We start from the raw sequence: 24,213 nt of genomic DNA on the forward strand, positions 1-24,213 counted from the left end.
TATGGGAAGTTGGAGAAATCTATGTTCATTCCATTCAGGTTGGTGATTACCCAGACAGAATACAAGGTATTGCTCCTCCAGTCTGTGTCTCACCTGACCTGCTGAGTTCTTTCAGCATTCTGTGTGCATTGCTAGTGAAAGAGAAAACAGCTGGCTCCTGCACCTCTTTAGAAGCTTCTTTTGGTCACTGAGCTCCCCGGTGGTACCCCGGGCTGACTTTGAAACCAACACATCTGGAGATCAAACCAACTCCATCGAGTTGCGTTCCACATACCCTCCACTCAGTGCTGGTCTGGTGCAAAATTAAAATTATAGCTTAAATTGAAATGCAAAATAACCGATGCAAATTTTTAAGGTGATTTGGAGGAAAGTATATGGAGGGATGTCAGAGGTAAGTTTTTTCACACAGAGAGTGGTGACTGCGTGGAACGTACTGCCAGGGGTAGTGGCAAAGGCAGATCCGTTAGGGACATTTAAGAGACTCTGAGGCACACGGATGATAGAAAAGTAGAGGGCCACGTAGGAAGGAAGGTTTACATTAATCTTAGAGTAGGTTAGAACTTGGCACAACATTGTGGGCCAGGTACCATATCAGATCGATTGCAGGGATGCGGTGAGTGTGAGAATGAATTGTTTGGACCTTCTACGTGTGGGAGGCATTCTCTTTTGGGCAAGAAGTTTCGATTGTGCATGTTTTTTGTCATGGTGGGCTCTGTTTGTCACTCCCACACTGTAAGTTGCCCAGCGTGTTCCACGATTTGGTAAAAACATTTAATCGTACTACCTCGTTGTTGTTCTTTCCCTGCAGAAGTGCTGTAGTGTTCTATGTTCTAAAATTCAGCTCATCTTGCTGCATATACTCAAAATAAACTGCCTGAATCTTTGTGTCCAAGCAGCAGATGATTGATTTCTGATGAGGTGCTCTTCATTGAACTCCCAATGGGGTCGTTTTGCAGATCTCAGCGTGAATTCAATTTACTTGAGAAGCAACTGGCTGGGAACAGATCAGGTCTCCCATCAGAAAGCCAGTCGGCTCGAGCTAAGCACAACCGAGGCAGCAGGAAGTGTCACAGAGCCATATAGGATGGAAAGTGGTCACGGTAGCGTAGAGCGGTTAGCGCATAGCTTCAGTGCCAGTGATCCGGGTTCCTGCTCCTGCCTGTAAAGAGTTTTAAGTTTTCCCCGTGACCTTGGTTTTCCTCCCACATTCCAAAGGTGTAAAGGTTAGGGTTAGTGTGTTGCAGGCATGCCATACTCATGTTGGAAACATGGCGACACTTGTGGGCTGCCCCCAGCACGTCCTTGACTGTGATGGTCGCTGACACAGATGAAGCATTTCTCTGTATGTTTTAATGTACATGGCAAACTAAGGAAGTCTTTTTTTAGCCGGCAACCACTCATTCACACTAGCTCTTTGCCAATCCCATTTCTCTCCCCATGTTTCCAACAAATCCCCTTGGATCCTGCCACGCATCCGCACACCCACACAAACTGCAATTCACAGCAGCAAATTAACCTACCCACCACGTGCTGGGGGACGTGGGAGGAGATTGAAACATCCGCGGGAAATCTACACTGCGGAACACACACCGGCGGCTCCACGTCATCCAGAGTTTGAGGAGGTGCGTCAACAAGGACCCTTAAAAATTTCTACATGTGTAAGATGGGGAGCATTCTGACTGGTTGCATCACAGCCTGATGTGGAGCTCCAATGCTCAGGGTCGCAAGAAGCTGCAGAGGGTTGTAGAGGTCAGCCAGCTCCATCACAAGCACAACTTTCCGCACCATTGAGGATATCTTCAAGAGTGCAGCGTAGGCTCACAAGGTTAATTCCCGGGATGGCAGGACCGTCATATGTTGAAAGATTGGAGCGACTGGGCTCGTATACACTGGAATTTAGGATTTGCCGCTGGTCTTGGGGTGAGTGGAACTCGGCTCCAGTGAAAGTTTGAGGGTGGGTCCCAGATTAACAGCAGGAACTGGAACCTCTTACACCCACCCAGTTTCTTCCTGCCCTCTGGGGGTGGGGCAGGGGAGATCTACTGTTCATCCAGTCATCCTCCTCACCCAACCCCTCCACAGTCAAAATTATGATGGGTATAGATAGAGTGAATGCAAGCAGGCTTTTTCCGCTGAGGCTACGGGAGAAAAAAACCAGAGGACATGGGTTAAGGGTGAGGGGGAAAAGTTTAAAGGGAACATTGAGGGGGGGCTTCTTCACACAGAGAGTGGTGGGAGTGTGGAATGAGCTGCCAGATGAGGTGGTAAATGTGGGCTCACTTCTAACATTTAAGAAAAACTTGGACAGGTACATGGATGAGAGGTGTATGGAGGGATATGGTCCAGGTGCAGATCAGTGGGACTAGGCAGAAAAATGGTTCAGCACAGCCAAGAAGGGCCAAAAGGCCTGTTTCTGTGCTGTAATGTTCTATGGTTCTATGAGAGGGGATCTGATTGAAACATATAAGATTATTAAGGGATTGGACACGCTGGAGGCAGGAAGCATGTTCCCGCTGATGGGTGAGTCCAGAACCAGAGGCCACAGTTTAAGAATTAGGGGTAGGCCATTTAGAAAGGAGTTGAGGAAAAACTTTTTCACCCAGAGAGTGGTGGATATATGGAATGCTCTGCCCCAGAGGGCAGTGGAGGCCAAGTCTCTGGATGTTTTCAAGAAAGAGATGGATAGAGCCCTTAAAGATAGCAGAATCAAAGGTTATGGGGATAAGGCAGGAACTGAATACTGATTGTGGATGATCAGCCATGATCACAGTGAATGGCGGTGCTGGCTCGAAGGGCTGAATGGCCTCGTCCTGCACCTATTGTCTATAAGAAGGTGACATCCATCACTAGGGACTCTCACCACCCAGTATATGCTCTCTTCTTATCTCTACCATCAAGGAGATGTTGCAGAAGCTGAAGGCTCACACTTAACTTTGGAACAGCTTCTTCCCCTCCGGCATCACATTTCTGAACGGCCCAGGGACCCACAAACATTACCTCACTAATCCTCTTTTGCACAATTTATTATTTTTCCAAGTTAAAGTTTTATGTCTCGCACTGTACTGCTACCACAATGCAACAATTTTTCACGTCAGTCAGCTGTTTATTCCCCTCCGTATCTGCTGCCTGACCTGCTGAGTTCCCTCAGCATTTTGTCTGTGGAAATTCTTTGCCCTGTAAGGACAGTGGACCATGGAAGAAAGGGAAGGTGGAGGGGTGTCGGAGGGAAATGATTAGGCAGTTGAGGAGATGAGAAGTTATGAGAGGGTAACCAGAATGGGGAATGGAAAAAGTGACCTTTTCCCCCACACCTGGTCCCACTTATCACCTGCCAGCTTGTCCCACCTTCTTATTCCGGCTTCTGCCTCTTTCCTTTCAGTCCTGATGAAGGGTCTTGGCCTGAAACATTGACTGTTTATTCCCCTCCAATATGCTGCCTGATCTGATGAGTTCCTCCCGCATTTTGTGTGTGTTACTCAAGATTTCCAGCATCTGGAGAACCTCTTGTGTTTATTTTCCAATTGTCTTTCTAAAAGACTAAGATTAATTTTTGAACAGTTTTTCTAAAATACACATTAATTTCAATCTGTCTCTGTTATATTAACAGTCAAACAATGAACACATAAATAAGCAACAGGACTCATCCCTTTTTCATTAAAAATGTCCATAATTATTGGTACTAATTCATTAATCACTGCTCAAAATTACCATGGGACAGGAGAGAATATTTTATAGAAGATTATCACCAATTTGGACACTTGCTGTCAAAAGGGTTGCCGCTGCTGGCCACACCAAAATCGTTGACTCCTTCAGGCAAGCAGCAGAATAATTTTTTTTTGTTTTTTACATCACTATTCTGAGGAGACTTTCTAAGAGCATAAGACATAGGAGCAGAATTAGGCCACTCGGCCCATCTTGTCTGCTCTACCTTTCTATCATTTATTATCCTCTCAACCCCATTTCTCGGACTTCTCCCTGTAACCTTTGACGCCCTTACCTAATTAATAAACTATCAACCTCCATAAATATATTCAATAACTTGGCCAATACAGCCACCCCTGGCAATGAATTCCACAGATTAACCACCCTCTAGCTAAACAAATTCCTCCTCATCTATGTTTGAAAGGGATGTCCCTCTATTCTGCAGTTGTGCCCTCTGGTCCTACACACCACTATAGGAAACATCCTCTCCACATCCACACTGTCTAGGCCTTACAGTATTCAATTGCTTTCAGTGAGATTTCTCCCCCCCACCCCACCTCATTCCTCTAAGCTCCAATGAGTACAGTCCCACAGCTATCAAATGTCCATCATACATTAACCTTTTCATTCTGAGGATCCCTTTCATAAATCTCTTCTGGGCCATCTCTAATGCCAGCACATCTAAGATAAGGGGCCCAAACCTGCTCCCCTACTCCCGGCTGTTGTTAAATAGAGAAACTGATTTGATGTTGTGCTGACTTCCTTGTGAATTCAATTTATTTGAGGCAGCTAGTTGCATCTCCTCAGGGACGGAAGCATGTCCTACAGCGCTCACTACAAGTGAAGATGAATAAATTGTAGCCTGCGTAGATGGAATTGGAAGGGTCCACATCCTCCACATATCTTCTTTTACAACAAGAAATGTTAGTACTTTGTTATTGAAGAAAATCAGCTTCCTTTACATCGTGCCTTTCACTTCTTCAATGGTCATAGAGTGTTGTACTGAGTGGTATGGAAACTGTACTGTGGCAGGCAAGAGGGATCTACAACGGGCAATTAGAAATGCCCACTGCATCACCAGTACCAGTCTACCGCCGTCAAGGATGTATAAAGTGGCCACTGAGTGTATGTTCGTGGTCTTCTGCTGCTGTAGCCCATCAACTTCATGGTTCAACATGTTGTGCATTCAGAGATGCTCTTCTGTACACCACTGTAGTGCCTGGTTGAGATATTGCTGCTTTTCTGTCAGCTTGAACCACTCTGGCCATTCTCCTCTGGCCTCTCTCATTAACAGGCCACTTTCTGCCATTCACCGTTGAGGATGGAGCGCTGCCACAGGGGTGTGGGACAGGAAGCAGAGAAGGAGTGCCAGGGTGGGGGGTGGCGTGGGTGGAGACCCATGAGAAGTATAAAGTAGCTAGAAAAGAACTAGAGAAGGGAATTTGGAAAGCCAAGAGGAACTGTGGAAAGTTCTCGGCAAGTAGGATTAAGGTGAATCCCAAGGCATTCTATACATACATCAAGGGGAAGAGGAACACGTCGTACAAGATGGTGACAATAAATCTGATTCTGAGTTTCATGTGCCCCGTGCTGTATCACACTGTGAGAACCATGGTTCATTTCAAGAGGACTAGATATAAAAACAAGAGTGCAATGTTGAGGCTTTATAAGGCATTGGTCAGACCCCACTCGTGAGCAGTTTTGGGCTCCTTATTTAAGAAAGGATGTGCTGGCATTGGTGAGGGTCCAGAGGAGTTTCACAAGAATGATCCAGGAATGAAAGGGTTAATGTATGAGGAGCGTTTGAGGAACTCGCAGGAGTTTTGAACAATGACGGGGAATCTCATTGAAACCTGCCAAATACTGAAAGGCCCCAAAAGAGTGGACATAAGAGTGGATGTTTCCAGTAGTGGGGATGTCTAGGACCTGAGGGCATGGCCTCAGAGTAGAGGGACGTCCCTTTAGAACAGAGATGAGGAGGAATTTCTTTAGCCAAGGGGTGGTGAATCTGTGGAATTCATTGCCACAGGCAGCTGCGGAGGCTGAGTCATTGGGTATATTTAAAGCAGAGGTTGATAGGTTCTGGATTGGCATGGGTGTCAAAGGTTACAAGGAGAAGGGAAAATGAATCAGGAAAGAAGGATTGAGAGGGAAAATAAATGATGGAATGGTGGAGCAGACACAATGTGGTGAATGGCCTAATTTGGCAAGATGCTTTACCATCTGACAGAAATGCTTAGCATCGGTGCGGGAAGGGAAACTGAGGGGATGCTTCTGGCTATGGAGCCTGTCTTAAGGGATCTCCTTCCCACAGATTCTGCCTGACCTGCGTGGTAATGTAGCCATTGGCATAGTGACTTACAGTGTCAGCGACTGGATGATCAGAAGGCTGGGGTTCAATTCCCGTTGTAAGGGGCTTGGATGTTATTCCCATGACCACGTGGGATGCCTCTGGGTGCTCTGTTTTCCTCCTATCAGCACGGAGCAGATGAGCCAAAGGGGCTGCTTGACCAAGTGCCTCCCGCACAGCCTAGTGACCTGGGCCGCACTCGCCTACAGGGAAGGGAGTTGGTGGAATTCTGCACATGGGGATGGTTTCTCAAGGCGGGGAAGTATTAGCACGTCGCACATGGGAACTCCAGAGATGATTGCAGAGACAGCTGGTGCTCTCTGGTTTCTGAGAGCTCGGGAGAGGGAGGAGGGCGGGAAGAGAGGACGCAGGGACTGACTGCCCCGACAACAGACAAACCTTAGCGTCCCAACAGCCACATTTAGAAATGAGCCCGGCCTCTCCCTGTGGGACTGTGTGGGTGTGTCTGTGTAAATTTATCTCTGTAGCATTAACTGGTCACTCAGTGCATTCCACCGTCTACCCCAGGCTATATCTGGACCGGGACCCTTGACAGGAAAGGGGATTCCCTGCTCTAACTGACAGTCTGTGCTCTGTGACAGGTCTGCGTGGTGCTTGACAGACAGCGTCTGCCCTCCAGACCAGCCCGCCTCTGCCTGGGACCACACAAACAAGCCCTTAGGCCTGTTCATCTTGCTAGTCATAAGGACATAACATAAGAAATCAGAGCAAGAGTCGGCTATCTGGCCCGTCGAACCCACTCCGTCATTCAATAAGATCATGGCTGATCTGACCATGGGCTCATCTCCACCTACCTGCCTTTTCCCCCATAACCCTTAATTCCCCTACTACGCAAAAATCTATCCAACCTTGTCTTAAATATATTTACTGAGGTAGCCTCCACTGCTTCATTGGGCAGAGAATTCCACAGATTTACCACTCTCTGGGAAAAGTAGTCCCTCCTCACCTCCATCCTAAATTTACTCCCCCAAATCTTCAGGCTCTGTCCCCTAGTTCTAGTAAACTAGTCCTAATGGCCTGTGTCCATTTCGCATCCCTCTATCCCCTTCCAGGCGCTTGTTCAAATGCTGCAATACTAACTTTAAGAGCAAGGAGGTGCAACCGTACAGGGTATTGGTAAGGTCATACCTGGAGTGCTGCATACATTTCTGGTGTCTTTACTTGGAGAGAGATATACTGGCTTTGGAGGGAGTGCAGAGGCGGGTCACCAGGATAATTCTGGAGATGAGGGGGGTTGGCCTGTGAGGAGAGACTGAGTTGCCTTGTACTATACTCACTGGATTTCAGAAGAACGAGAGGCGATCATAGAGAAACACATAAAATTATGAAAGGATTAGGTAATCTAGAGGCAGGAAAGTTGCTTCCATTGGTAAATGAGACCAGAGGACAGAGCCTCAAGATTCAGGGGAATAAATTTTGGACGGAAATGAGGAGAAACTGCTTTTCCCAGAGAGCAGTGAAGCTGTGGAATTCTCTGCCCGGGGGAAGCGGTGGAGTCCACCTTGTTAAATGTATTTAAGACACAGTTAGATAGATTTTTTGCATAGCAGGAGAATTGAGGGTAATGGAGAAAAGGCAGGTAGGTGAGGCTGAGTCCAAGGTCAGATCAGCCGTGATTTTATTCAATGGCAGAGCAGACTCGAAGGGCCAGATGGCTAGCTCCTGTTTCTTACTATTCTGGAGGTATAGTCATCTCTGAATTCCATCTGGTATACCTGATTCTGAAATGTATTGGCGGCTGGTATACTGAGATATTGGAACATCTGACTTAACCAGACAGTAGAGGTACCTTCATTACGTGTGCGGGAGGGATCCCACAATCCTCATGCTCGAATGGATGACGTATAGCAGGGGTCATGAAATATGACAGTGAGATCTTGATCGGCTGGGTATGTGGGCTGAGGACAGGCAACTTGCTTCCAACCCAGGTCAATGTGAGGTATTACATTTTGGGAGATCAAGCCAGGCTTGGGACTTAGTGAATAGTAGGGAGTGTAATGGAATAGAGAAATGCAGGTGTGTAGTTCATTGGAAGCTGCATCTATCATCAAGGACCCCCACCACCTAGGCCATGCCCTCTTCTCACTGCTACCATCAGGCAGGAGGTACAGGAGCCACACCACCAAGTTCAGGAACAGTTATCACCCCTCAACCATCAGGGCCCTGAACCTGTTTATTGATTCTATTGTGTTTCAAGGCACGGAGAGGAATAACAAGACATCAAAACATACAGCAAAATGCGTCAACGACCAGCACAGTCGAAGGATGTTCTGGGGGCAGTCTGCAAGTGTTGTCATGCTTCCAGTGCCAACACAGCACACTCACTAACCCAGACTCGCAAGTCTTGGGAAGGTGGGAAGAAACCGTAGCACCCAGAGGAAACCTACACAGTCACAGGGAGAATATACAAACTCCTTACCGACAGCAGTGAGAATTGACCTCTGACCTTACAGCAGGCACTGTAAAGCGTTACGCTATCCGCTAAAATCCATCCATGGATAGGAGGGGTTGAGAGGACTGACACCCGCCCCGAGATTTAAAAGCCATCAGATGAATAGAAGGAGGTTTATAGGCTAGGGGTCAAATGGAAGCAGCTCACTGGGCAACACAGTCAGTTTGGATACTTTGGCCTGAAGCGTCTGTTTTTATGTGTGGGACTCTAGTCAGATCCATTTCCCAAGGACAAATGAGAAGGAATTCAAAGGTTCCTCTCCTGCTCCCAGTGACTCAGATTCAGAATCAGCTTTACTATCACTGACACAGGTCTTGAAATTTGTTGTTTTGAGACAACAATATAGTGCATGACACAAAATAAACTATAAATCACAACGTACCATATCAATACTTAGTGGCCATTTTATTAGGTACACCTGCTCGTTAATATAAATATCTAATCACCCACTCACGTGGCAGCAACTCAAAGCACAAAAGCATGCAGACATGGTCAAGAGGTTCAGCTGTTGTTCAGACCAAACTTCAGAATGGGGAAGAAATGTGATCTAAGTGACTTTGATCGTGGAATGATTGTTGGTGTCAGGTGGTTTGGCTTGTGTATTCAGAAACTGCTGATCTCCTGGAATCTCTCTAGGATTTACAGAGAATGGTGTGACAAAACAGAAAAAAATCCGGTGAGCAACAGCTCTGTGGGTGAAAACTCCTTGTTAATGAGGGAGGTCAGAGGAGAATGGCCAGACTGGTTTGATCTGACAGGAAGGCTCCAGTAACTCAAATGACCACCTTTACCCTGGCTTCTGCTCCTTTCCTTTCCAATCCTGATGACCTGAAACATCGACTGTTTTATTCACTGAGGCCTGACATGGTCATTCTGTCAGAAACCTCAAAGCAGGTGGTCATGGTAGAGCTGACAGTGCCTTGGGAAGACCGGATTGAGGAGGCGTTCGAGCGTAAAATGCCCAGATACCAGGAGTTGGTAGATCAGTGTCAGAGGCAGGGGTGGAAGGCATGTCGTGAGTCTATAATGGTGGGGTGTAGGGGTTTTGTTTGCCGCTCGCTCTGCAGAACCTACTCTTTCCATGGCATTATTATTTGTTTATTATTGAGATACAGTGTGGAATAGGCCCTTCTGGCCCTTTGAGACATGCCACCCAGCAGTCCCCGATTTAACCCTAGCCCACTCACGGGACAATTTACCTACCAACTAGCCTACCAACCGGAACGTCTTTGGACCATGGGAGGAAACTGGAGCACCCAGAGGAAACCCACATGGTCACAGGGAAAATGTACAAACTCCTTATAGGCAGCAGCAGGGATCAAACCTGAGTCGCCTGTACTGTAAAGTGTTGTGCTAACTTCTACACTACCGTGCTGCCCCCCCCCCCCCCACCATGGGGGAGGCAAAGACAAGAGACGTCAGGACCGTAACAAAGGCTGCTGAACGAGCCTCCAGATGGCTATGGATCAAGAGGTTGACCCATGGATCAGTGCTGCTGGGACACACGCCGGGGTCTAATTAACCCTGGCTGGGTCGCCTGGGTGAGGGTGTCTGATGTTCAAAGACCAGAAACAGCTGAAGACACCAGGTTGCATCACTGATGGTGTGTCCCAGCACATCCTAGGATGTATCTCAGCCTCTGACCATAGATGTTGCCAGACCAGCTGAGTTCCTCCAACATTTTAAAGATTAGATTTGTTTTTATTGGTAGTTCCTTAATTAGCTATGAACACAAGGGAGCCTGCGGATGCTGGAAATCTCAAGCAAAGCCCACAAAGTGCTGGAGGAACTCTGCAGATTGGCCCAAAATATCAGCTGTTTATTCCTCTCCAAAGATACCACCATGTCGCACGGGAGTCAGGGGCCAAACGTGCCTACTTCGTTTTGCTTTGGTGGGGCGCTCACGTGTGGTGTGGTGGCATGGTGACGTGTGCCAGTTGTATGTTTTTGCATGTGGCCTGCGATGAATTGTACAGACAACAAAGAGTGCTTGGTCAAGCAATGTATTTGCAATGTTACTCAAATATTAAATACAAAACACCTAACTCCACCCTGGACAGACACGACCCTGGCTACGAATGGTGGACGATTGGGCATGGGGCGAGAAACCCCATCCCATAAAAACCCAGAGCTACAGGAACGCCAACAGAAGCTCCAAAGACCTCACCCCCGGGGAGAGGGAGGATCTTCGAGGATGAGCTACTCTTGGGGACAACTTGAAAGACTAGCCCAGGACAGAGGACCCTGGTGAGATGCCGTGGGCAGGCTATATCCCAATAGGGATGACGGGGCATAGATGCTGCCTGACCTGTTTAGTTAGAACGTAGATCACTACAGTTTCACTGAAGGCCGAGTTGGGGGGGGGGGAAGTGGGCATGGTAACACGGGAGATAGAGCTGCTGCCTCACAAATCCAGGGACTCACTCAACCGCGACCTCAAGCAGCGACGTAGAACACAAGGGAGCCTGCAGATGCTGGAAATCTTGAGCAAAACCAGCAAAGTGCTGGAGGAACTCTGCAGGTTGGACCGAAATATCAACTGTTTATTCCTCTCCATAGATGCCGCCACGTCACACGGGGCTAAACGTGGACTTTGCTTTGGTGGGGCGCTCACACGCATGGTGAGGTGTACCATTCGCACAGTTCAGGCCCTTGTCGTGCCAGTCGTTTAACCTACTCTCAGATCAATCTTACCCTGCCCTCCTACACAGCTCTCCATTTTCCTATCACCCATGTGCCTATCTCGGAGTTCCTCAAATGTCCCAAATGTCCATCTACCACCACCACTGGCAGCAGGTTCCACACACCCACTACTCTCAGTGCTCTTTAAAAAAAACTACCTCTGACATTCCCCCCCCCCCAACCTATACTTTCCTCCAATGATCTTTAAATTATGCCTTTTGTTATTATTGGGGACCCAAGAAACAGGGTATTGTGTTTGCTGTTGTGTGCTGGGGCAGCAGGCTGAGGGTAGCAGACACCAACAGAATCAACAAACTCATTCGTGAGGCCAGTGATGTTGTGGGGATGGAACTGGACTCTCTGACGGTGGTGTCTGAAAAGAGGATGCTATTCAAGTTGCATGCCATCTTGGACAATGTCTCCCATCCACTACATAATGTACTGGGTGGGCACAGGAGTACATTCAGCCAGAGACTCATTCCACCGAGATGCAACACAGAGCATCATAGGAAGTCATTCCTGCCTGTGGCCATCAAACTTTACAACTCCTCCCTTGGAGGGTCAGACACCCTGAGCCAATAGGCTGGTCCTGGACTTATTTCCTGACATAATTTACATATTACTATTTAACTATTTATAGTTCTATTACTATTTATTATTTATGGTGCAACTGTAATGAAAACCAATTTCCCCAGGATCAATAAAGTATGACTATGACTATGACTATTATCCATTTCCACCCTGGGAAAAGGTTTCTGATTATCCACTCGATTTATACCACTTATCACCACTATCAAGATCTTTCAGGGCACTGCGTGTTTCCTCTTCCAGATCCCACACTGCAGGGTACAGCAGGCTTGAAGGTATGATTCCTTCTGCGATGTTCCGCCTGCCCCCAGGAACGCTGCAGGGGAGCCCCGTGTCAGCTATTGAGCGCACAGCCACCCGGTGAAGTAGAAGAGAGGGCAACTTACCATGATCCCTGTCAGCAGGCACACGCCCTTCCCACAGTAGGTGTTGGGTACCATATCGCCGTATCCAATGGACAGGAAGGTAATGGAAATAAGCCACATTGCACCCAGGAAGTTACTGGTGACATCCTGATTGTCGTGGTACCTTAAGGTAGTAGGGGGTGGGGGGGGTGGAGGGAGGGTAGACAGAGGTTGGAAAGGGTTAAGGCGACGGCCAATGACTGCAAGATGACTTGATCACACGCGAGAAATGGGCCCCTCACCCCCACCACCGTTCACATCCGCCCTCTCCCCTTCACACCGGCAAAGGTTGTGTGTCCATAGCGCCTTTCCAGGGGTTTTTGGGGGGGGGGGCGGTGGTGGGAGAGCTCCAAGTCAATGTAAAGCCAAGGCTGCCATGACATCAGAAGTACCTCAAGCTGGTCAGGGTCAAAGGGTCACAGTCGTAGAAAGAGTCGGTACGGAAACAGTACATTCACCCAGCCACCAACATCTCATGAACATTCAGCCCAGTCCAGTCTGTACTGACCATCAATCTCTCATGGACATTGAGCCAGTCCAGTCTGTACTGACCATCAATCTCTCATGGACATTCAGCCCAGTCCAGTCTGTACTGACCATCAATCTCTCATGGACATTCAGCCAGTCCAGTCTGTGCTGACCATCAATCTCTCATGGACATTGAGCCAGTCCAGTCTGTACTGACCATCAATCTCTCATGGACATTCAGCCAGGACAGTCTGTGCTGACCATCAATCTCTCATGGACATTGAGCCAGTCCAGTCTGTACTGACCATCAATCTCTCATGGACATTCAGCCAGTCCAGTCTGTACTGACCATCAATCTCTCATGGACATTCAGCCCAGTCTGTACTGACCATCAATCTCTCATGGACATTCAGCCAGGACAGTCTGTGCTGACCATCAATCTCTCATGAACATTCAACCCAGTCCAGTCTGTACTGACCATCAATCTCTCATGGACATTCAGCCAGGACAGTCTGTGCTGACCATCAATCTCTCATGGACATTGAGCCAGTCCAGTCTGTACTGACCATCAATCTCTCATGGACATTCAGCCAGGACAGTCTGTGCTGACCATCAATCTCTCATGGACATTGAGCCAGTCCAGTTTGTACTGACCATCAATCTCTCATGGACATTGAGCCAGTCCAGTCTGTACTGGCCATCAATCTCTCATGGACATTCAGCCCAGTCTGTACTGACCATCAATCTCTCATGGACATTCAGCCAGGACAGTCTGTGCTGACCATCAATCTCTCATGAACATTCAACCCAGTCCAGTCTGTACTGACCATCAATCTCTCATGGACATTCAGCCAGGACAGTCTGTGCTGACCATCAAGCTCTCATGAACATTCAGCCCAGTCCAGTCTGTACTGACCATCAATCTCTCATGGACATTCAGCCCACTCCAGTCTGTACTGACCATCAATCTCTCATGGACATTCAGCCCAGTCTGTACTGACCATCAATCTCTCATGGACATTGAGCCAGTCCAGTCTGTACTGACTATCAATCTCTCATGGACATTCAGCCAGCTCAGTCTGTGCCTCTCATGGACAGGGTTCCTGCATTAATCCTAAACACAAGCCCAGAAGAAGATGGTGCCAGCAAGCAACGTTACCAAAGGTGATATCCTCAAGACAGGTCACGAAGAATATCCTTCCACTGTTTTTACATCTTTTTATTTCAGATATGGCTCTGCTACTGTTGGAGCCTGTAATCTACATCCTTGCAGTATGATTTTGGGCCGATTGAGCGCTTTGCTGTCCCAGAGAATGTTTCACAAGGTTGTGACCAAAGGGTGCGCCGCAGAGGCCAGGAAACCAGGAGACAAGGCGCGAGACATGATTGACTCCATCTCTTGCCAACCTTGCTGATTAAAGCATCAAGGGAGACTGAGGACACCGAGGCGGGTGTGGAGGTGAGCGAGTGTCCAGCGCCGTCTACCAGCCTCTCGCTCGCTGCTGGAGAAGATGTCTGCGTATGGCAGGCTCTCCCTCTCGCTGCTCCCAGGGGAAGGTCCGCGCTCTCCCTCGATGCTGTCAGCGGATGGGGCTGGAGCAAGGTATAATCCATGCAGATTGTAGATTTGGGCTCTAATTCAGTTTTCATGATGCGTTCTAGTTTCTAGATCTAGTTCTGGATATTTTTTTTGTTACTACTTTTTAGGCAATTTTTGAATCGGGGAGAGAGCCTGCAGATAATGAATAACTGAGCTGAACTGAACCGAAATATGCCTTTTGTGTTTATATTCTGTGGCTTGATCGTGTTTCTTTTCTTGCCGTTTGCGCATGGGGGGAGGGGGGTTTAACGTTTTTCTTTGAATGGATTGGTTCTATAGTTCTTTGCTGCATGACTGTCTGTGGGGAAGCTGAATCTCAGGGTTGTACACTGCATTCACACTTCGATAATAAATGTACTTTGAACTTTGAAGATATTCTGCAGATGCTGGAAATCTTGGGCAAAACACACAAAATGCTGAGAGGAACTCAGCAGGTCTGGCAGCATCCATTGAGGGGAATCAACAACATTTCAGGCCGAGGTCCTCCATCAGGATTGGAAAGGAAGGGGGCAGGAGCCAGAATAAGGTGGTGAGGGGGGGAGGGGAAAGAGTAGAAGCTGGCAGGCAATAGGTGAGATCTGGTGAGGGGGAAGGAACGAAGCTGGCAGGTGATAGGTGAGATTTGGTGAGGGGGAAGGAACAAAGCTGGCAGGTGATAGGTGGAAGAGGTAAAGGGCTGAAGAAGAAGGAACTTGATAGGAGAGGACAGTGGATCAAGGAGGAAAGGGAAGAAGGAGAGGTGCCAGAGTGGGGCGAAAGGGTGAGGGGGGAATTAGAACAGGAAATCGAAAAAGAGGGAAGGAAAAGGGGCAACTTATTACCATAAGTTGGAGAAATCAATATTCATGCCATCAAGTTGGAGGCTACAGAGCTAGAATATGAGGTGTTGCTCCTTCGACCTGAACATGGCCTCATCATGGCAGCAGAGGAGACAACGGACAGACATATCAGATTGGGAATGGGAAATTGAACTTGAAGTGGCCACCAGCAGATTCTGCTTTTTGTGGCGGATGGAGCGAAGGTGTTCTTTAGAAGATGCTCTCTGGTTTCCCTCCCCCTTCCCCATCTTCCACGGTCTATTATCCTCTGCTCTCAGATTCTTTCTTCTTCAGCCCTTTACCTCTTCTACCTGTCACCTCCCAGCTTCTCTCTTCACCACCCAGCTTCCTTCCTCACCCGGTCTCACCTATCAACTACCAGCATGTACCCCACCACCTCCCCCCAGCTTCTCATCCCCCCCTTCCTTTCCAGTCCTGATGAAATGTTAACTGTTTATTCCTCTCCATAAATTCTGCCCAACCCGCTGAGTTTCTCCAGCATTTTGAGTGTGTTGTTCATGCATTAATCCTCCCATTCTTATCAATTCCTCTCCCTGCCAGATTCATCCACCCATCTACACACTAGGAGCACACATGTGGTCAGGACATGGGAGGAAACCATAGCGCCCAGAGGAATCCCAATCCCATGCAGTCCCAGGGAGAGAACATGCAGACTTCATAGAGAGAACCCCAGAGGTCGGGATTGAACCTGGGGTCTCTGGTGTTGCGGAATAGTGCCTCTACCCGCTGTGTTAGTAATAGGACTGGGACTCGAGCCCATTATCCGAGATCGTACATAGGCAGCACGGTAGCATAGGGGTTTGCACAGTGCTTTACAAAGCCACCGGTTACCAACCTGAGTTCAATTCTCACTGCTCCCTGCAAGAAATTTGCACCTTCTCCAGTTGCCCACATGGGTTTCTCCAGGTACTCAATTTTCCTTCCACATTCCAAAGAGCCGGTGAGCTGTGGGCACACTATGCTGGCGCTGGAAGCATGGTGACTCTTGCAGACTGCCCCCCACATGCTCTTGATTCATTTTGGTTGTTGAAGCAAATGACACATTTCACTGTACGTTTCAATGTATATGTGATTAATAAAGCTAATCTTTCAGAAATCAATCCAGGGTTCTGTTGCTTTGGGCACCCACCCTTACCCCCGGCCTTGAGCAGGATCTACGATATTGGCATAATTTTGTAGAAAGGCAACTGAGCTTCTCCCCGGTATCCTGGAAAAACGGTGGTTCTTTACCCTTAGTTGGAAGGATTCTACGATGTCCTGAGGTAGCGAGTGAGAGTGTCATAGAGTAAAGAAACAGACCCTTCAGCCCAACTCATCCTTTGTTACCCAGCATGCTCGTCCCATTGGCCTGCATTTGGCCCACAGCCCTCTCGACATCTCCTATCCTCATCAACAACTCCAGTTCCTTCACAGCCCCGGGCCACAAGGAGGCTGGGAACGTGGAACAACACACAAAGAACGCTGGAGGAACTGGGCAGGTCAGGCAGCCTCAGTGGAGGGGGATAAGCGGCTGATACCTTTGGGCTGAGATCCTTCATGAAGAATTTCACCACAGACTGGCCAAGGAATCCAACAGACCCAATATTCTAACTTTCCCCTTGGCATCACCCATGATAACTTTTGCTCTTCATTCCGATTACTTTCCAAAGGCAGACAGCTGCTCCTCACCCACCCAGAGTGACCATCAAGCCTGTCCCATGGCCGGCTTCCCCACCCTGGGCTCTTGGGGTGACCCCTCCCCCACTGCCCCAACAATACTATACGCCTGTAAACCACGAATACCTTCCTAACCGCCACCAAAGCCATCATAGTCTGATACCAAATACTTGTACCAACCACAAATATGTTCATAGGCCATAGAACACAACAGCATAGTTCAGGCCCTTCGGCCTACAATGTTGTGCCAACCTTTAAAGCTATTGTATAATCCATCTAACCCTTCCCTCCTACACAGCCCATAACCTCCACGTTTCTTACATCCATGTGACTATCTAAGAGGCTCTTCAATTTTCCTAATGTATCAGCCTTGGTAACCTGTGCATTCCAGGCACCTAAAGGATTTAAAAAGAGACTCTAAAAGAACAGATTACCTATCACTCTCTGCGCAAAAGAAAACCTCTGAGATCTCCTCAAAACTTGATTCTACTCGCCTTAAAAGGAAGTCCTCTGGTATTAACCATTGCCTCCCTAGGAAAGAGGCTGTCCACTCTATCTATGCCTGCTTATAATCTTTGTTCTTTACAACTTTACAACTCCTCCCTCGGAGGGTCAGACACCCTGAGTTGATAGGCTGGTCCTGGACCTATTTCATAATTTACTAGCATAATCTACATATTACTATTTAACTATTTATGGTTCTATTACTATTTATTATTTATGGTGCAACTGTAACCAATTTCCCCCGGGATCAATAAAGTATGACTATGACTATGTTCACCTCTATCAAGTCACCTCTCATCCTCCTTTACTCCCAGCTTGCTCAACCTATCCTCATAAGACATGCTCTCTTATCCAGGCAGCTTCCTGGTAGATCTCCTCTGCAGCCTCTCTAAAACTTCCACATCCTTCCTATAATGAGGCGACCAGAGCTGAGCACAATGTCCTTTCCATCTCCTGAAATGCCAACTCTTTATTCATTTCTGACTGCTGAGTTCCTCCAGCATTTTGCATGTGTTGTCCTGGATTTCCAGCATCTGCGGAATGTCTTGCATTTACGATAACCCAGGAGTGGTCTAACCAGAGTTTTACACCACCTCAGGGCACTTGAACTCAATCCCCTGACTAATGAAGGCCAAAGCACCATTCTCCTTCTTAACCACCCTATCAACTTGCATGGCAACTCTGAGGGATCTGTGGATGTGGACCCCAAGATCCCTCCGTTTCTCCACAGCTGGATGATTGACCCAATTCTACAAGACAGGAACCCCGACCCAACCTCAGCGTTTGTCAGTGCTCTTAATATTGTGACAACAATGTAAAAGTAAATTGAACCAGCGGATAAACGACTGCTCCCTGCTGGTTGAGGGTCAAATGGAAAGAGTCGCCAAGATGCCTCTTCCCACCCCATGCTTTCCAACTTAATAAATTACGATATAAAAATAAAATACTACAATTCTACAGAAAGTGGTGGGCACAGCCCAGTCCGTCGCAGGCAAAGCCCTCTCACCATTGAGCACATTTACAAGGAGCACTGGCACAAGGAAACAGAATCTATCATCGAGGAAGGGTCGTGAAGAGGGTCTCGGCCTGATACAGTGACTGTTCATTTCCATGGATGCCGCCTGACCTACCAAGTTCCTGCAGCATTCGTAAACACGAGGAATTCTGCAGATGCTGGAAATTCAAGCAACACACATCAAAGTTGCTGGTGAACGCAGCAGGCCAGGCAGCATCTCTAGGAAGAGGTACAGTCGACGTTTCAGGCCGAGACCCTTCGTCAGGACTAACTGAAAGAAGAGATAGTAAGAGATTTGAAAGTGGGAGGGGGAGGGGGAGATCCAAAATGATAGGAGAAGACAGGAGGGGGAGGGATGGAGCCAAGAGCTGGACAGGTGATTGGCAAAAGGGATACGAGAGGATCATGGGACAGGAAGCCCAGGGAGAGGGAAAAGGGGGAGGGGGGAAAAAAAACCCAGAGGATGGGCAAGGGGTATAGTGAGAGGGACAGAGGGAGAAAAAGGAGAGAGAGAGAAAGAATGTGTGTGTATAAATAAATAACGGATGGGGTACGAGGGGGAGGTGGGGCATTAACGGAAGTTAGAGAAGTCAATGTTCATGCCATCAAGTTGGAGGCTACCCAGACGGAATATAGGGTGTTGTTCCTCCAACCTGAGTGTGGCTTCATCTTTACAGTAGAGGAGGCCGTGGATAGACATATCAGAATGGGAATGAGATGTGGAATTAAAATGTGTGGCCACTGGGAGATCCTGCTTTCTCTGGCGGACAGAGCGTAGGTGTTCAGCAAAGTGATCTCCCAGTCTGCGTCGGGTCTCACCAATATTTAGAAGGCCACATCGGGAGCACCGGACGCAGTATATCACCCCAGCCGACTCACAGGTGAAGTGTCGCCTCACCTGGAAGGACTGTCTGGGGCCCTGAATGGTGGTAAGGGAGGAAATGTAAGGGCACGTGTAGCACTTGTTCCGCTTACAGCATTCTGTGTGTTTTGCTTTGGAATTCTAGCATCTACAGAATCTCTCGTGTTTGTTCATCATAAAGGGCCTCCGCCATTCAGGTGGTGCTCTTTGCTCACTTCTACCATTCAGCAGGAGGTACAGGAGCCTTAGGCCCTGCCCCACCAGTTATTACCCTTCAACCATCAGGCTCCTGAACCGGTGTGGATAACTTCACTCACCCCAACACTGAACCGATTCCACAACCTAGAAACTCACTTTCAAGGGCTCTTTACAACTCACCGTTCTCAGTACTATTTATCATTTGTACATGTTGTCTTCTTTTACACACTGGATGTTTACAAGTTTGTCTGTTTATGTCTAGTTTGCATAATGTATCTCCTTTTTTCCTTGTAAATGCCCGCAAGAAAATGATCACAAGGTAGTATATGCCAACATGTATGAACTTTGCTAATAGATTTATTTTGAACTTTGAACTTATGGGATAGCACAGTAATTAGCGCAATCGCTTTACAGCACCGGCTGTAAGATCAGGGTTCAATCCCCACACTGTCTGTAAGGGATTTATACTTCTTCCCCCATGAACGTGTGTGTTTGCTCTGGGTAATCCAATTTTCTCCCACATTCCAAAGGCATACAGATGAGAGTTAGTGAGTTACGTTGACAACAAAAGTATGGCATCGCTTACGAGCTGTCCAGCACCCCATCATCACTGATTTGATTTGATGCAAACAATGTATGTTTTGATGTATATGTGACAAATAAAGCAAATCTCCAATTTTGAAAATATTGATCACAGGGGTTCACGTGCACGTCTGAAGACGCACAGACTCTCAGATCAACATCTCCGCATTGTTTCCTCTGTACTGCTCTGGATTACATGCCCAGTGTCTCAAAGGGAATTAACAGCTCACTGGAGATTGCCCTGGGGCGTCCTTGTCTCAACAAACTTTCAAGCACCTCTTTAAGCAAAGGTGATCGTGATTTATCAAGCACAATCTATATCTGGCACTGACCAATGGCTTCAAGTTACCCAAGACATCAAATTCACCTCGCTCTGTTCCTTCAGCACTGTTCGATCCCCGGCACAAATTGAATGAAATTACATTCAGTGCTTAGGAAGCAGAGAATAAGCCCTGGGCAATAACTTTAAAACCTTGTTATAGCTGGATTCATAACAGCAATTGGGAGAAAGAATGATAGAGATAGGATGGTTCTGAGGTTGTTGGAGTGAATTAATCTGTGGTTTGACAATTACACTTTTGTTTACTGAAGGGAGTGAAAGGGAGACTTATTTATATTGTTTCCATCAGAGATGCTACAAGATGTTGGACTCAGAAAACTACTGTGTTGCTTAGTTGGTATTGCTGGTCTGGTCAGCAAAAATCCCATGTTGAGCAAAGCCCTCACTGTGCAGGCAGAGCTCTCCCCACCACTTACAAGAAACTTAACTTCACTCAACTCATCACTGAACTGATTCCACAACCTATAGACTCATTTTCAGGGACTCTACAACTCATTTTCTCCGTATTATTTACCCATCTATTTACGTTTTTGTATTTGCTTAAGTTTGTCTTCTTTTGCACATTGGTTGTTTGTCAGACTGTGTGTGTAGTTTTTCATTGATTCTACTGTGTTTCTTTGCATCTACTGTGAATGCCTGCAAGAAAATGAATCTCAGGGTAATGTATGGCAACTAACATTCAGTGGCCATTTTGTTAGGTACGCCTGTCCACTTGCTCATTAATGCAAAGATCTAATCAACTAATCATGTGGCAGCAACTCAATGCATAAAAGCATGCCAACATGGTTCGATTGTTGTTCAGACCAAACATCAGAATGGAGAAGAAAAGTGATCTAAGTGACTTTGACCGTGGAGTCAGAGGGGGTGGCTTTAGTATCTCAGAAACTGCTGTTCTCTTGAGATTTCCAAGCACAACAGTCTCCAGAGTTTACAGAGGATGATGTGAACAACGAAAAAACATCCAGTGAGCCTCATTTCTGAAGGTGAAAACACCTTTTTAATGAGAGAGGCTAGGGGAGAATGGCCAGACTAGTTCAAGCTAACAGGAAGACAACAGTAACTCAAATGACCATGAAAATCTCTGAACACACAACATACTGAATTTGAAGTGGCTGGGCTACAGCAGAAAACCACAAACCTACACTCAATGGCCACTTTATTACAACATGGTCACTGAGTGGAAAGACAAATAAAGTTGGTTTACGACCCTTGGAGATTGTAGGCTAATAACTCTTAACGTAATCACTCCCCTCTCTCTTTTATCACCATCTATTTCTTTCTTTCCCATTATGGTGGCCCTCACATTTCCTTCCTTTTGTCCTCCCCACCCTGATCTCCTGTCCATCATCTCCCTCCGGTTTCCTCACCTCCTGGCCCAGGGGAAAGGTTGAGCGAGCTGGGGTTTTTCTCTTTGGAGTGAAGGTGGATGATGGGTGACTTGATAGAGGTTAAAGGTGATAAGAAGCATAAATAGAGTGGACAGCCAGAGACTTTTTCCCAGAGCAGAAGTGAGAGGGCATAATTCCAGGAAAGTATAAGGTGGATGCCAGAGGTTTCTTTTACTCAGAGGCGTGGTAACTGCATGGAACGTACACTGTGAATGGTGGTAAGGCACATGCATTGGGGAATTGACAAGACTCTTAGATAGGCAGATGGATTAAATAAAAATGGAGGAGAGAAGGGTTGGATTGATCTTAGGGTAGGCTAAAAGGTTGGAACAAAATCGTAGACCGAAAGGCTTGTACTGTGCTGTAGTGTTCCATGTTTGCTTACTCCACTGTCCTCCCCTATCAGATCTCTTCCATCTATCACCTCCCATATTCTCACATTATCCAGCGCACCGCCCTCCACCTTCACCCCCATCTGGTCTCACCTGTCACCTGTCAGATTCTGACATCATCCAGCCTCCCCCTCTCCACCTTCACCCCCACCTGATCACACCTATCACCTGTCAGATTCTCACATCATCCAACCTCCCTTCTCCACCGCCTCCACCTTCACCCTCACCTGGTCTCACCTATCACCTGTCAGATTCTCACATCATCCAACCTCCCTTCTCCACCCCCTCCACCTTCACCCTCACCTGGTGTCACCTATCACCCGTCAGATTCTCACATCATCCAACTTCCCACTTCTCCACCCACCTTCACCCTCACCTGGTCTCACCTATCACCTGTCAGATTCTCATATCATCCAACCTCTCTTCTCCACCTTCACCCTCACCTGGTCTCACCTATCACCTGTCAGATTCTCACATCATCCAGCTCCCCCTCTCCACCCACCCACCCACCCACCTGGTCTCACCCATCACCTGCCGTTGGACTCCTCCCCTCCCCCACATTCTGCCCCCCTCTTTTCCAGTCCTGATAAAGGATCTTGGCCCAACGCATCGGCAGTTTATTCCCCGAACGGCTGAGCTCCCCTAGCGTTGTGTGTGTGCTGACAAGGAACAGCATGCCATTTTCTGACACTTTAAACAGCGCAAGGGCTGAGGGATGATGGTCTCAACATGGAAGCCTAAAATGACAGAACGCTCTTGGAGGTAGAGGGGTCCAGAGTGAAGTGGGGGGGGGGGGGGGGAGTCAGGGGATCTTCACCGGAGGTGAGAGGCAGCGTGCTGGGATTTTGCCATCAGCACCGCTCTACAAGCTGAGAAAACTGACTGAAATGTTCGAGTGGGTGGAACAACTGCAGTCCCCATTTGATCAATAACCATTTCCGCCAGGGATATTAATTTGTCCAACCAACCACGTTTCACATCCAGCGTTCCAATGTGGAGGTCTAATTGGATTTGCGGCAATGGGCAATCAGGGAAATAGCTGTAATGGATTCTGCCTTACCTTCATTTATTACACGTACATTGAAACATCAAAACATACAGTGAAATCATTGTTCATACCAATCATCAAAGCACTGTAGTAATTTTAATGTATTGCACTGTACTGCTGCTGGTAAAAAAAACACACATTTCATGACATATGTGAGTGATGATAAACCTGGTTCTGTTATGGGTCTCTGTTGTGGACTGATCATGCTTGGCAAAATGGGAATGGAGAGTAGAGGGAGTGGGAAGATCAATAATGATCAATATGCCAATTGCAATGATCATTAAACCAATTGTTTGGAATCAGATGACCTTGCCTGGTGTCTCAGGGTTGAGTGGTCTGCAACCGCCCCGGCACTCCTTCTCTGCCACCTGTCCCACACCCCTTCCCCAGCGCTCGACCACCGCCATTCCCAACATCCTTTGCTCCCGCCAGATTTACAAACTCACTCTCCACTCCACATTGACGAATACAGTACTGTGCAAAAGTCTTAGGCACCGTATTTGTCAGTTTGTAAATCTGGCGGAAGCAAAGGGTGCTGGGAATGGCGACAGTCAACGTAGCACCAACATAGTATACCCACAATGTAAGAACCCTAACCCAGAGGTCTCTGGAATGTGGGGCAAAACCAAAGTACTGCAAGGAAACCCATGTGGTCATTGGAAGACTGTATTAACTCCTTACAGACAGTGATGGGAATTGAACACCAAACGGTGATCGCTGGCCCTGTAGGTCATGCTGTTTTTGCACACTGCTGGATTATGGACTCCTAGTGCAGTCCTATTGAAGGGCTGCACAGCAGTGCAGCAGTTAGAGCCAATGCCCCAAAACACCAGGGACCTTGGGTTCAATCCCAACCTCCGCTGCTCTCTAAGCAGAGTATGTACGTTCTCTCTTTGTAACTGCCTGGGTTTCCCGGTTTCCTCCCAAACATGACCTCTCACGTGCAAGCTGGAAGGTTAAACAGCTCTAACTATGTAGTTGGGTGATAGAGTCCGTGAAGGTACAGGGAAGGGAGTTTATGGGAAACAAGACGGTTTATTGTCACTCTTCAATACACACGTGTAAAGGAGAACAAAACGATTGTTACTCTGGAATCGATGCAATTTAGGAAGCCGAAAGGTC

At 47.5% G+C, this 24,213-nt stretch overlaps 1 protein-coding gene across 8 annotated transcripts in view; it reads right to left on the minus strand.

Annotated features, from left to right (window-relative positions):
* The window catches only part of LOC140211920 (small conductance calcium-activated potassium channel protein 3-like), a 139,720-nt gene that overhangs the window by 60,627 nt on the left and 54,880 nt on the right, over positions 1–24,213 (minus strand). For all 8 annotated transcript variants that reach the window (XM_072282187.1, XM_072282177.1, XM_072282198.1 and 5 more), the window contains one exon: positions 12,182–12,323. In XM_072282187.1, coding sequence (XP_072138288.1) covers positions 12,182–12,323 — 142 coding nt within the window. The remainder of the gene's footprint in view (positions 1–12,181; positions 12,324–24,213) is intronic.

Source organism: Mobula birostris, chromosome 2 (assembly GCF_030028105.1).
Source record: "Mobula birostris isolate sMobBir1 chromosome 2, sMobBir1.hap1, whole genome shotgun sequence".
Classification (NCBI taxonomy): Eukaryota; Metazoa; Chordata; class Chondrichthyes; order Myliobatiformes; family Myliobatidae; genus Mobula; species Mobula birostris.